At 44.4% G+C, this 14205-nt stretch overlaps 1 protein-coding gene across 4 annotated transcripts in view; it reads left to right on the forward strand.

Annotated features, from left to right (window-relative positions):
- LOC112251520 (1-phosphatidylinositol 4,5-bisphosphate phosphodiesterase beta-1-like) overlaps positions 1 to 14205 on the forward strand; it is a 281755-nt gene that overhangs the window by 219196 nt on the left and 48354 nt on the right. For 2 of the 4 annotated variants that reach the window (XM_042300899.1, XM_042300897.1), the window contains exons 25-29: positions 4090 to 4222; positions 5296 to 5349; positions 7112 to 7331; positions 12982 to 13147; positions 13563 to 13639. In XM_042300899.1, the coding sequence (XP_042156833.1) occupies positions 4090 to 4222; positions 5296 to 5349; positions 7112 to 7331; positions 12982 to 13147; positions 13563 to 13639 (650 nt within the window). Of the gene's footprint in view, positions 1 to 4089; positions 4223 to 5295; positions 5350 to 7111; positions 7332 to 12978; positions 13148 to 13562; positions 13640 to 14205 lie in introns of all 4 variants that reach the window. The other 2 variants (XM_042300898.1, XM_042300896.1) reach the window with 1 other exon arrangement.

The raw sequence follows: 14205 nt of genomic DNA on the forward strand, positions 1-14205 counted from the left end.
ACCAGGGGTTAGGAACTGAGGCCTGTCGCTGTGTGAAGAGATGATTGGGTTAGAGCTATTGACCAGGGGTTAGGAACTGAGGCCTGTCGCTGTGTGAAGAGATGATTGGGTTAGAGCTATTGACCAGGGGTTAGGAACTGAGGCCTGTCGCTGTGTGAAGAGATGATTGAGTTAGAGCTATTGACCAGGGGTTAGGAACTGAGGCCTGTCGCTGTGTGAAGAGATGATTGAGTTAGAGCTATTGACCAGGGGTTAGGAACTGAGGCCTGTCGCTGTGTGAAGAGATGATTGGGTTAAAGCTATTGACCAGGGGTTAGGAACTGAGGCCTGTCGCTGTGTGAAGAGATGATTGAGTTAGAGCTATTGACCAGGGGTTAGGAACTGAGGCCTGTCGCTGTGTGAAGAGATCATTGAGTTAAAGCTATTGACCAGGGGTTAGGAACTGAGGCCTGTCGCTTTGTGAAGAGATGATTGGGTTAGAGCTATTGACCAGGGGTTAGGAACTGCCTGTCGCTTTGTGAAGAGATGATTGGGTTAGAGCTATCGACCAGGGGTTAAGAACTGCCTGTCGCTTTGTGAAGAGATGATTGGGTTAGAGCTATTGACCAGGGGTTAAGAACTGCCTGTCGCTTTGTGAAGAGATGATTGGGTTAGAGCTATTGCCCAGGGGTTAGGAATTGTGTGGTGAGGGTTATGAGGTGAGGGACGGTGGATGGGTTGAGCTTATTACCCACAGGGACAGTCAATGGAGAGCTTGTACACGCCGACACCATGGCAACGGTCGCCTACTGAGTTAGTTGGCTTTCCACTGGAGGTTCAGAGACAGAGGGAGATTAAACCAAATCATGAAAAAACAAAAAGAGTATTATTTGACACATTGGAAAGAATTAACAAAAAAACAGAGCAAACTAGAATGCTATTTGGCCCTAAACAGAGAGTACACAGTGTCAGAATACCTGACCACTGTGACTGACCCAAGCTTAAGGAAAGCTTTGACTATGTACAGACTCAGTGAGCATAGCCTTGCTATTGAGAAAGGCTGCCATAGGCTCTCAAGAGAAGACAGGCTATGTGCACACTACCAACAAAATGAGGTGGAAACTGAGCTGCACTTCCTAACCTCCTGCCTAATGTATGACCATATTAGAGACACATATTTCCCTCAGATTACACAGATTCACAAAGAATTCAAAAACAAACCCGATTTCGATAAACTCCCATATCTACTGGGTGAAATACCACAGTGTGACATCACAGCAGCAATATTTGTGACCTGTTGCCACAAGAAAAGGGCAGCTAGTGAAGAACCAACACCATTGTAAATACAACCCATATTTATGTTTGTTTATTTCTCCCTTTTGTACAATAACCATTTGCACATCGTTACAACACTGTATATATACACAATATGACATTTGAAATGTCTTTATTCTTATGGAACTTCTGTGAGTGTAATGTTTACTGTTCATTTTTCAATTGTTTATTTCTCTTTTGTTTATGATCTACTTCAGTTGCTTTGGCAATGTTAACATGTTTCCCATGCCAATAAAGCCCCTTGAATTGAATTGATTAGATAGAAGAGGAGAGCAGAGGAAAACAGAACCAGTTCAGGGAGGGACGACTCAGTAACAGGTGGTTTATTAGAATAATATTTGAAAGAAATACACGCCAAGTACTACAACAAGTCAAGGTTGAAGAGACTCTAGAGAGAACGTTGGGAGAACCTAGAGGAAACGTTTGGAGAAAGTAGTAGAGAGCGTTAGGAGACAACGTAAGAACATTGGCTAAATATTAGTGAAACGTTAGAGAGTGTTGTCAGTGTGACTATGATCTGAGCCATGCTGAGAGTGGGGTACAGGCTGCAGGTATGCTCTGTGTATGTGGTATGTTGATTGTGGTGTCGTATATTTGACGTACAGTAGCTTGTTTGTAATAGAGTCATGGAATCGTATGGTTCTACTCTCATCTCATTGCATAGGCGGCAAAAACATTGAGCAAAACCATGTATGTGTTGGATTGTAATGTGACACAGTTGAAGTCAGAAGTTTACATACACTTAGGTTGGAGTCATTAAAACTCGTTATTCAACCACTCCACAAATTTCTTGTTAACAGGACATCTAGGACATCTACTTTGTGCATGACACAAGTAATTTTTTCAACAATTGTTTACAGACAGATTATGTCACTTATAATTCACTGTATCACAATTCCAGTGGGTCAGAAGTTTCCATACACTAAGTTGACTGTGCCTTTAATAAGCTTGGAAAATTCCAGAAAATGATGCCATGGCTTTAGAAGCTTCTGATAGGCTAATTGACATCATTTGAGTCAATTGGAGGTATACCTGTGGATGTATTTCAAGGCCTACCTTCAAACTCAGTGCATTTTTGCTTGACATCATGTGAAAATCAAAAGAAATCAGCCAAGACCTCAGAAATTTGTAGACCACCACAAGTCTGGTTCATCCTTGGGAGCAATTTCCAAATGCCTGAAGGTACCATGTTCATCTGTACAAACAATAGTGCGCAAGTATAAACACCATGGGACCAAGCAGCCATCATACTGCTCAGGAAGGAGACGCATTCTGTCTCCTAGAGATTAACGTACTTTGGTGCGAAAAGTGCAAATCAATCCCAGAACACCATCAAAGGATCTTGTGAAGTTGCTGGAGAAAACAGGTACAAAAGTATCTATATCCACAGTTAAACAAGTCCTATATCGACATAACCTGAAATGCCACTCAGCAAGGAAGAAGCCACTGCTCCAAAACCGCCATAAAAAAGCCAGACTACGGTTTGCAACTCCACATGGGGACAAATATCGTACTTTTTGGATAAATGTCCTCTGGTCTGATGAAACAAAAATAGAACTGTTTGGCCATAATGACCATCGTTATGTTTGGAGGAAAAAGGCTGAGGCTTGCAAGCCGAAGAACACCATCCCAACCATGTCAGGGTTTTCGCTGCTGGTCATTCGAGGCAAGTGCAGGAGAGCAGAGACAGGTGATCAGGCGACTTTATTTGCCAAGAGCAACAGACTGGTGCGATACAATAAACACAAAACAAAACAATTCCACACAAAGACATGGGGGGAACAAAAGAATATATACAGTATATGCAGTGTGATTAGGGAATGTAAACTAGGTGTGCGGGGAACAAGACAAAACAAATAGAACAATTTTAAAAAATGGAGCGGCGATGGCTAGAAGACCGGTGACGTCGACCGCTGAATGCCGCCCGAACAAGGAGAGGAGCCGACTTCCGCGGATGTCGTGACAACGGGGGTGGCAGCATCATGTTGTGGGGTTGCTTTGCTGCAAGGAGGGACTGGTGCACATCACAAAATAGATGGCATCATGAGGCAGGAAAATGATGTGTATATATTGAAGCAACATCTCAAGACATCAGTCAGGAAGTTAAAGCTTGGTTGCATATGGGTCTTTCAAATGGACAATGACCCCAAGCGTACTTCCAAAGTTGTGACAAAATGGCTTAAGGACAACAAAGTCAAGGTATTGGAGTGGCCATCACAAAGCCCTGACCTCCAATCCTATAGAAGATTTGTGGGCAGAACTGAAAGAGTGTGCGAGCAAGGAGGCCTACAAACCTGACTCAGTTACACCAGCTCTGTCAGGAGGAATGGGCCAAAAGTCACCCAACTTATTGTGGAAGCTTGTGGAAGGCTACCCAAAATGTTTGACCCAAATTAAACTATTCCAAGGCAATGCTACCAAGTACTAACTGAGTGTATGTAAACTTCTGAACCACTGGGAATGTGAGGAAATAAATCAAATCTGAAATAAATCATTATCTCGGCTATTATTCTGACATTTCACATTCTTAAAATGAAGTGGTGATCCTAACTGACCTAAAACAGGAAATTTTTACTAGGATTAAATGTCAGGAATTGTGAAACTTCCGACTTCAGCTGTACAGTACATTGGGCAGACGCTGACACTCTAGTCAGATGATGTGATAAGTCAATGTGACCAGTACTGTGTGGACCTGATAAAGTGCTTTGAGGCTCAGTAAAAAATGCCTCATAAAGGCACCTTATCAGTTGCGCTGTCAATGTATTTGATTGATAGGTGGAGGCGGCTGGTGATGACCCAATGGAGCCTGACCCCCGGGTGACCTTGCCAGCAGAGAACGGGGTCAGCCACGCCCCCATCATCTCCTCCAAACCCCCCAGCCTGGTCAGCCACCAGCCACAGCCCACAGGTAGAGGTCAACTCTCCACTTGAACTTACAGTAATAATAATAATAATAATTTATTAAACTTCTGTTGCGCTTTTGATAATAGAAATCTCAAAGCGCTTCATGAGGAAAAAACAAACAAACAAACACTGCATGACCAAAAGAATGTGGACATCTGCTCGTCGAACATCTCATTCCAAAATCATGGGCATTAATATGGAGTTGGTCCCCCTTTGCTGTGAAAACAGCCTCCACTCTTCTGGGAAGGCTTTCCACTTGATGCCGGAACATTGCTGCGGGGACTTGCTTCCATTCAACCAGGAGCATGAGTGAGGATGTGCACTGATGTTAAGCGATTAGACCTGGCTCGCAGGCGTTGTTGCAATTATTTCCAAAGTTGTTTGATGGGGTTGAGATCAGGGCTCTGTGCAGGCCAGTCATGTTTTTCCAAACCAATCTCGACAAATAATTTCTGTATCGACCACCGCTCCAGTTAATCTTAGGCTTGTGTGGGGCTTTTTTGCCATGGAAAGCCATTTCATGAAGCTCCCGAGGAACAGTTCTTGTGCTTCCAGTGGCAGTTTGGAACTCTGCAGTGATTATTGTAACCGAGGACAGACGATTTTTAAGCGATACGGGCTTCAGCACTCGGCGGTTCCGTTCTGTGAGCTAGTGTGGCCTACCACTTCGTGGCTAAGCCATTGTTTCTCCTAGACGTTTCCACTTCACAATAACAGCACTTACAGTTGACCAGCTGGGGCAGGGAAGGAATTTGATGAACTGACTTGTTGTTTCAGCTCTTCAGTAAGGCCATTCTACTGCCAATGTTTGTCTATGGAGCTTTCATGGCTGAGTGCTTGATTTTATACACCTGTCAGCAATGGGTGTGGCTGAAATAGTCAAATCCACTCATTTGAAGGGTTGTCCACATACTTTTGTGTATATATATTTTTTGCCATGTAGTTTATCATGACTGTGACTCCGAAACGGCAACCAGTTAACTTACATTTTGCATTCCACAACACATTTACCACCCACTTGGGTTGCCAGATACAACCTGCCAAAACCCGCACTAACAGGTCTATATTGTTCATCAGGTTCAGTGAAAATTGCAGTGAAGACTGAGGACGTCATTCAGAGTGTTCTCACAGGTAAGACTAGAGTAATCAAATCAAATGTATTTATATAGCCCTTCTTACATCAGCTGATATCTCAAAGTGCTATACAGAAACCCAGCCTAAAACCCCAAACAGCAAGCAAGGTGTAGAAGCACGGTGGCTAGGAAAAACTCCCTAGAAAGGCCTAAACCGAGGAAGAAACGTAGAGAGGAAACAGGCTATGAGGGGTGGCCAGTCCTCTTCTGGCTGTGCCGGGTGGAGATTATAACATAACATGGCCAAGATGTTCAAATGTTCATAAATGACCAGCATGGTCAAATAATAATAATCACAGTAGTTGTCGAGGGTGCAACAAGTCGGCACCTCAGGAGTAAATGTCAGTTGGCTTTTCATAGCCGATCATTAAGAGTACCTCTACCGTTCCTGCTGTCTCTAGAGAGTTGAAAACAGCAGGTCTGGGACAGGTAGCACGTCCGGTGAACAGGTCAGGGTTCCATAGCTGCAGGCAGAACAGTTGAAACTGGAGCAGCAGCACTACACTCAATCATATGATCTACTGAAGAGATGAGTCTTCAGTAAAGACTTAAAGGTTGAGACCGAGTCTGCGTCTCTCACATGGGTAGGCAGACCATTCCATAAAAATGGAGCTCTATATGAGAAAGCCCTGCCTCCAGCTATTTGCTGAGGCCTGCGTCTTGTGACCAAATCGGAAAGATAGGTAGGAGCAAGCCCATGTAATGCTTTGTAGGTTAGCAGTAAAACCTTGAAATCAGCCCTTGCCTTAACAGGAAGCCAGTGTAGGGAGGCTAGCACTGGAGTAATATGATCAAATATTTTGGTTCTAGTCAGGATTCTAGCAGCCGTATTTAGCACTAACTGAAGTTTATTTAGTGCTTTATCCGGGTAGCCGGAAAGTAGAGCATTGCAGTAGTCTAACCTAGAAGTAACAAAAGCATGGATTAATTTTTCAGCATCATTTTTGGACAGAAAGTTTCTGATTTTTACAATGTTACGTAGATGGAAAGATGCTGTCCTTGAAACCTTCTTGATATGTTTGTCAGAAGAGAGATCAGGGTCCAGAGTAACACCGAGGTCCTTCACAGTTTTATTCGAGATGACTGTATAACCATCAATATTAATTGTCAGATTCAACAGAAGATCTCTTTGTTTCTTGGGACCTAGAACAAGCATCTCTGTTTTGTCCGAGTTTAAAAGTAGAACGTTTGCAGCCATCCACTTCCTTATGTCGGAAACACAGGCTTCTAGCGAGGGCAATTTTGGGGCTTCACCATGTTTCATTGAAATGTACAGCTGTGTGTCATCCGCATAGCAGTGAAAGTTAACATTATGTTTTCGAATGACATCCCCAAGAGGTAAAATATATAGTGAAAACAATAGTGGTCCTAAAACGGAACCTTGAGGAACACCGAAATTTACAGTTGATTTGTCAGAGGACAAACCATTCACAGAGACAAACGGATATCTTTCCGAGAGGCCAGAACTTGTCCGTGTAGACCAATTAAGTAAGACTCAGTAACAAGCTAAGTGAACATGTCAATTCAGAGTGTTCTCACATGTAAGACTAGAGTAAGACTCAGTAACAAGCTAAGTGAACATGTGTGGTCATTTGTCTATCTGTACTGGCTTTACACCAATCTGAAAGATCACAGAATTGTGCACCCTGTATGTAAAGAAACAAAAACTGACAGGAAGAAAGGCATTGATCAAAACACTTTTCTCTCTCTCTCTCTTTTTCTCTCTCTCTCTCTCTTCTTTCCATCCCTCCTTCCTCCAGAGATGGAGGCCCAGACAGTAGAGGAGTTGAAGCAGCAGAAGGGCTTTGTGAGGGAGCAGAGGAAGCAGTATAAAGAGATGAAGGAGTTGGTAAGGAAACACCACCGTAAGACCAGCGAGCTGATCAAGGAGCACACGGCCAGGGTTGCAGAGCTGCAGAACCAGCACCAGCGCAGGACCTCCGCGCTGCAGAAGAGCCACAAACGTGATGGTAAGAAAAGGTAGGTAGTCCTGCTCTTCTTCTCCTCTTCTTCTCCTCCTCTTAGTCCTCCTCCCTACTCTTCTTCTCCTCCTCTTAGTCCTCCTCCCTACTCTTCTTCTCCTCCTCTTAGTCCTCCTCCGCTACTCTTCTCCTCCTCTTAGTCCTCCTCCCTGCTCTTCTTCTCATCCTCTTAGTCCTCCTCCCTGCTCTCCCTGCTCTTCTTCTCATCCTCTTAGTCCTCCTCCCTGCTCTTCTGTATCCCTCTATTCCGCTCACCAGTGGCGATTTTAGGATATAAATCTTGGTAGGCAAAACAAAAAAATATTCCATGCCAGCAAAGCTACTACACAACACAAGACTAAACAATAGATTTATTGCACTATAACGGTGGCAAACGGTGCCCACAAACTCTCCCAACAGAAGTCCCAACACCTTACCACTGCTACGCCTTGTCTGGCAGAAAAACAATTCATTCAGCCTAATTTATTGCCTTTAAAAAATACATAGCTGATATGGCTGACTTGCTTAAACAAATGTGGTTTTTAATGACTATTGAGATGTACAAACTATGGCATAAGGGAACGATAAGTGGGTAAGAGGCAATCTGTCATTTCGATTAAGACATTAATGAGCGAGCTAGGACTCAGAACATGGGCCGTTCTTACAGTATTCTCCCTGTACACCAAGTCAAAACCATAGGATAAATAAAGGGGGCATATAAGCAGACAATGAAAGCTCTTACAATATTCGATGATGACATTTCTCTAAAACAGGCAATAGGATACATTTGCACCAGCAAGTCAGAACAGTAGGCGAAATTAAGAGGGGGAAAGGGACCAAATGATTAGGGTGATGCACATGGGCTACTAACAGCTTACTACACAACATACACTGAGTATTACTTTCTTAGCTACAGTATACATATCTTCCTGGTCCATCAGCCACTCCTTGGGCTACAATACATATTTTGCCAATTGGCCTGGACCCGTTTTACTACCGACACTGCGCCCCGCCGATTCCACCACGACTGGTCTACCGACATAATCCGTCCAAGGTGTTTCAACAGGCTGCTCCGTTGCGACGTTGCCTGAAGGCCCATCCGCGGCCCGCTAGCTGCCTAGAGCATATCGGACTGTTTGCTGAAGAGGACCATCAGCCAATTTCTTGAGCAACAATACCTATTTTGCTTTGGACCCTTTTACTGCCTACACGGATCCCTGCCAATCCAACACAACTAGCCTGCCGACGTAACCGTCCGAGGGGGCAACAAACAACAGACTTCTTCCACCGCGACGTCCCCCCTAAGGCCCTTTTACTAGCCTGCTAGCCCCGACCCGCTAGCTGTCTGAATCACCATGTCTCCAGCTCGCCTAGCCTCCCACTGGTCCCTATGATCACTCAGCTACGCATGTCTCTCCCTAATGTCAATATGTCTTGTCCATTACTGTTTTGGTTAGTGATTATTGTTTTATTTCACTGTAGAGCCTCCAGCCCTGCTCAATATGCCTTAGCTAGCCCGTTTGTTTCACCTCCCACACATGTGGTGACCTCACCTGGTCTAAACAATGTCTCTAGAGGCAAAACCTCTCTCATCAGCACGCAATGCCTAGGTTTACCTCCACTGTATTCACATCCTACCATACCCTTGTCTGTACATTATGCCTTGAATCTATTCTTCCTCACCCAGAAACCTGTTCTTTTTACTCTCTGTTCTGAATGCACTAGACAACCAGTTCTTATAGTTTTTAGCTGTACCCTTATCCTACTCCTCCTCTGTTCCTCTGGTGATGTAAAGGTTCATACAGGCCCTGCAGCGCCCAGCATCACTCCCATTCCCCAGGCACTCTCATTTGTTGACTTCTGTAAATGTAAAAGCCTTGGTTTCATGCATGTTAACATTAGAAGCCTCCTCCCCATTTTTGTTTTATTCGCTGCCTCAGCACACTCTGCCAACCCGGATGTCCTAGCCATGTCCAGTGACTCGGTCTATAAAAAAATGGTCAGATGAAGCAGATGCTAAACTTCAGGACTGCTTTGCTATCACAGACTGGAACATGTTCCGGGATTCTTCCGACGACATTGAGGAATACACCACATCAGTCACTGGCTTTATCAATAAGTGCATTGAGGACGTTGTCCCCACAGTGACTGTACGTACATACCCCAACCAGAAGCCATGGATTACAAGCAACTTTCGCACTGAGCTAAAGGGTAGAGCTGCCGCTTTCAAGGTTCGGGACTCTAACCCGGAAGCTTACAAGACATCCCGCTATGCCCTGCGACGAACCATCAAACAGGCAGAGCGTCAATACAGGGCTAAGATTGAATCATACTACAACGGCTCTTACGCTCATCGGATGTGACAGGGCTTGCAAACCATAATAGACTACAAAGGGAAGCACAGCCGCGAGCTGCCCAGTGACACGAGCCTACCAGACGAGCTAAATCACTTCTATGCTCGCTTCGAGGTAAGCAACACTGAGGCAAGCATGAGAGCATCTGCTGTTCTGGATGACTGTGTGATCACGCTCTCCGTAGCCGACGTGAGTAAGACCTTTAAACAGGTCAACATACACAAGGCTGCGGGGCCAGGCGGATTACCAGGGCGTGTGCTCCGGGCATGTGCTGACCAACTGGCAGGTGTCTTCACTGACATTTTCATCATGTCCCTGATCGAGTCTGTAATACCAACATGCTTCAAGCAGACCACCATAGTCTCTGTGCCCAAGAACACAAAGGCAACCTGCCTAAATGAATACAGGCCCGTAGCACTCACGTCCGTAGCCATGAAGTCCTTTTGATTGGCTGGTAATGGCTCACATCAACACCATTATCCCAGAAACCCTAGACCCACTCCAATTTGCATACTGCCCAAACAGATCAACAGATGATGCACTCCACACTGCCCTTTTCCACCTGGACAAAAGGAACACCTATGTGAGAATGCTGTTCATTGACGACAGCTCAGTGTTCAACACCATAGTACCCTCAAAGCTCATCACCAAGCTAAGGATCCTGGGACTAAACACCTCCCTCTGCAACTGGATCCTGGACTTCCTGACAGGCCACCCCCAGGTGGTGAGGGTAGGTAGCAACACATCTGCAACGCTGATCTGCCACACTGGAGCTCTCCAAGGGTGCGTGCTCATTCCCCTCCTGTACTCCCTGTTCACCCACAACTGCATGGCCAGGCATGACTCCAAAACCATCATTAAGTTTGCTGACTACACAACAGTGGTAGGCCTGATCACTGACAACGATGAGATAGCCTTTAGGTAGGAGGTCAGAGACATGACCGGGTGCTAACAAAATAACAACCCATCCCTCAACGTAACCAAGACTAAGGAGATGATTGTGGACTACAGGAAAAGGAGCACCAAGCATGTCCCCATTCTCATCGACAGGGCTATAGTGGAGTAGGTTGAGAGCTTCAAATTCCTTGGTGTCCACATTAACAACAAACTAGATTGGTCCAAACACACCAAGACAGTCATGAAGAGGGCACTACAAAGCCTATTCCCCCTCAGGAAACTAAAAAGATTTGGCATGGGTCCTGAGATCCTCAAACGGTTCTACAGCTGTAACATCGAGAGCATCCTGACCGGTTGCATCACTGCCTGGTACGGCAATTGCTCGGCCTCCGACCGCAAGGCACTTCAGAGGGTAGTGCGTACGGCCCAGTACATCACTGGGGCAAAGCTGCCTGCCATCCAGGACCTCTACACCAGGCAGTGTCAGAGGATGGCCCTAAAAAATTGTCAAAGACCCCAGCCACCCCAGTCATAGACTGTTCTCTCTACTACCGCATGGCAAGCGGCATGGCAAGTCTAGGACAGAAAGGCTTCTTTTTACAGTTTTTACCCCCAAGCCAAAAGACTCCTGAACAGGTAACCAAATGGTTACCCGGACTATTTGCATTGTGTGCCCCCCAACCCCTCTTTTATGCTGCTGCTACTCTCTGTTGATCTTATATGCATAGTCACTTTAACTATACATTCATGTACATACTACCTAAATGGCCCGACCAACCAGTGCTCCCACACATTGGCTAATCGGGTTATCTGCATTGTGTCCCACCACCCGCCAACCCCTCTTTTTACACTTATGCTACTCTGTTCATCATATATGCATAGTCACTTTAACGATACCTACATGTACATACTACCTCAATAAGCCTGACTAACAGGTGTCTGTATATAGCCTTAGCCTGCTACTCTTTTTTCAAATGTCTTTTTACTGTTGTTTTATTTCTTTACTTACCCACCCACACACACACACACATACACACCTTTTTTTTGCACCATTGTTTAGAGCCTGTAAGTAAGCATTTCATTGTAAGGTCTACACCTGTTGTATTTGGCGCATGATTTGATATGTCTGAATCCTGGCTTAGGGAGGCCACCAAAAATCCTGACATTTCCATCCCTAACTATAACATTTTCCGACAAGATAGAACTGCCAAAGGGGGCAGAGTTGCAATCTACTACATTTGTGTGTGTAACTCTGTAGTGTTGTTTGTGTCCCACCTCTTTGCTTTATCTTGGCCAGTTAGCAGTTGTAAATGAGAACTTGTTCTCAACTGGCCTACCTGGTTAAATGGCCTACCTGGTTAAAGGTGAAATAAAATTTTAAAAATTTAAAATTACATAATTTATGCAGCAGCATTTTTGGACGTTGTTGTGCTGTGCTCACTTGAACAGGAAGGCTGCGCGGCGGTCCTTTGTGTGCAAAGTTTGTCATCAAACTTTATCATCAAAGTCTGGCATTCTCTGGATGTATGGTGCTTTCAAGACAACTGGAAACTCAAAAAAAATCAAGGTTGAGTCAAGATGACGTCAGTGATCTTCAGGTCGGAGCTCTAGAAAGAGGCCCAAGTTCCCGAGTTGGATGACCGTTCAAAGCGTATTTTCCCAGTCAGAGCTCGTTTTTTTCCCGAGTTCCCAGGTGTCTTGAACTCACTGAAGTCAGATTTCCCAGTTCTGAGTTTCCAGTTGTTTTGAGCATGGCAGAAGTCATACTGGATTGACAACATGGCCAATGTGGAATGTTTATCCTTTTATGCTTGGTAAAGTGACCCTTAAACCCAGACTTGGAACCACACACCCATTCCACTGAATAGCAGGCTGGTGATTGCTTTGCAATGCTTGCAGTTAGCCACTAATTCCTTCCAAATCACTCATTGTTGAATTTGTGATTTCCAGCTTGTTGTGTAATGCTTATGTCCAATGGCCGATGAGTACCGATACGTTTTATCTATAATTTCTCCTAATTTAAAAAGGATTTGCCAGTAGACTGTCGACTTGATTCATGATGATGACTGCTAGCTTGCTAGATAAGATTTTGAAAGTATGATGCTGATTGGACATAAGTCCAATCAAAGCTACTGTAGATATAACGTGATTAGACATCATTTTATCTGTGGCCAATGACCTTGAACCTTCTTGGATGGGCACTTCTAATGTAACTCTATGGCAGCACCCAAGAGACATTAATTTTCTATCTCTACCCTTAGATTTGGCGGTGACGTGATTTGATTTGATTTGATTTGATTTGACGTAGTGTCCCCATGAGTGACAGAACATTGACCCAATCACGGTGTAACTATAGAACATTACCCAATCACGGCACAACTAAAGAACATTACCAACCCCTACGTGTGTGTTTAGCAGGTCGGAGCAGTCCCTGTCGACCCTGGAGCAGGAGCTGTGTGTGTTGGACCAGGAGTCCAGTCAGAGACTGTCTGAGCTGAAGGAGAAGCAGCAACAACAGCTACTCACACTGAGACAGGAGCAGTATTACAGTGAGAAGTACCAGAAGAAAGAACACAACAAAATGGTACATGCACACACACGCACACACACACACACACACACACACACCTAACCATATCCTCAACCAGAGTTATACTAGAGACCAGCGTACCTAACTACATACAGTAGATGTATTATTTGTGTTGAATCGGCATTAACCCTCAACTCAATATAACGAGGGCTTTATGGCCAAAATCACCCTGTTGTGCTGACCTTAGATCAGTGACTGAGTGTAGTACCTGATCTGTGTACAGTTTGTGTGGATGAGGTGTCAGAGTTTATCCATGATGAATAGAACCATACTGACAGACCAATTATATTCTCCAATGTCAACAGATAAGTCATACCTGAGTTAAACAGAATCCATGAGTCAGCTATCATATGCTACGAGGCAGACAAACTGTAGGATAACCAGTGTTCTTTTTCCTGCGGATCTCTAGCTGTTGGAGAAGTTGACAGCCATAGCCGAGGAGTGTCAGAGTGCCCAGCTGAAGAAGATCAGAGACATCTGTGACAAGTAGAAAAGTGCACACACACACACGCAAACACACACACACACAAATAAAAGCACATACATAAACACACACACAAATAAAAGCACATACACAAACACACACACAAATAAAAGCACAAACAAAAACATACACACACACACACAGAAACAAATACACACACACATACACACAGAAACAAATACACACACACACACACACAGAAACAAATACACACACACACACACAGAAACAAATACACACACACACACACACAGAAACAAATACACACACACACACACACAGAAACAAACACACACACATACACACAGAAACAAACACACACACACACACACAGAAACAAATACACACACACATACACACAGAAACAAATACACACACACACACACAGAAACAAATACACACATACACACACAGAAACAAATACACACACACACACACACACATACACACAGAAACAAATACACACACACACACACACACACATACACACAGAAACAAATACACACACACACACACACATACACACAGAAACAAATACACACACACACACACAGAAACAAATACACAC

This window comes from Oncorhynchus tshawytscha, linkage group LG18, assembly GCF_018296145.1.
Source record: "Oncorhynchus tshawytscha isolate Ot180627B linkage group LG18, Otsh_v2.0, whole genome shotgun sequence".
Lineage (NCBI taxonomy): Eukaryota > Metazoa > Chordata > Actinopteri > Salmoniformes > Salmonidae > Oncorhynchus > Oncorhynchus tshawytscha.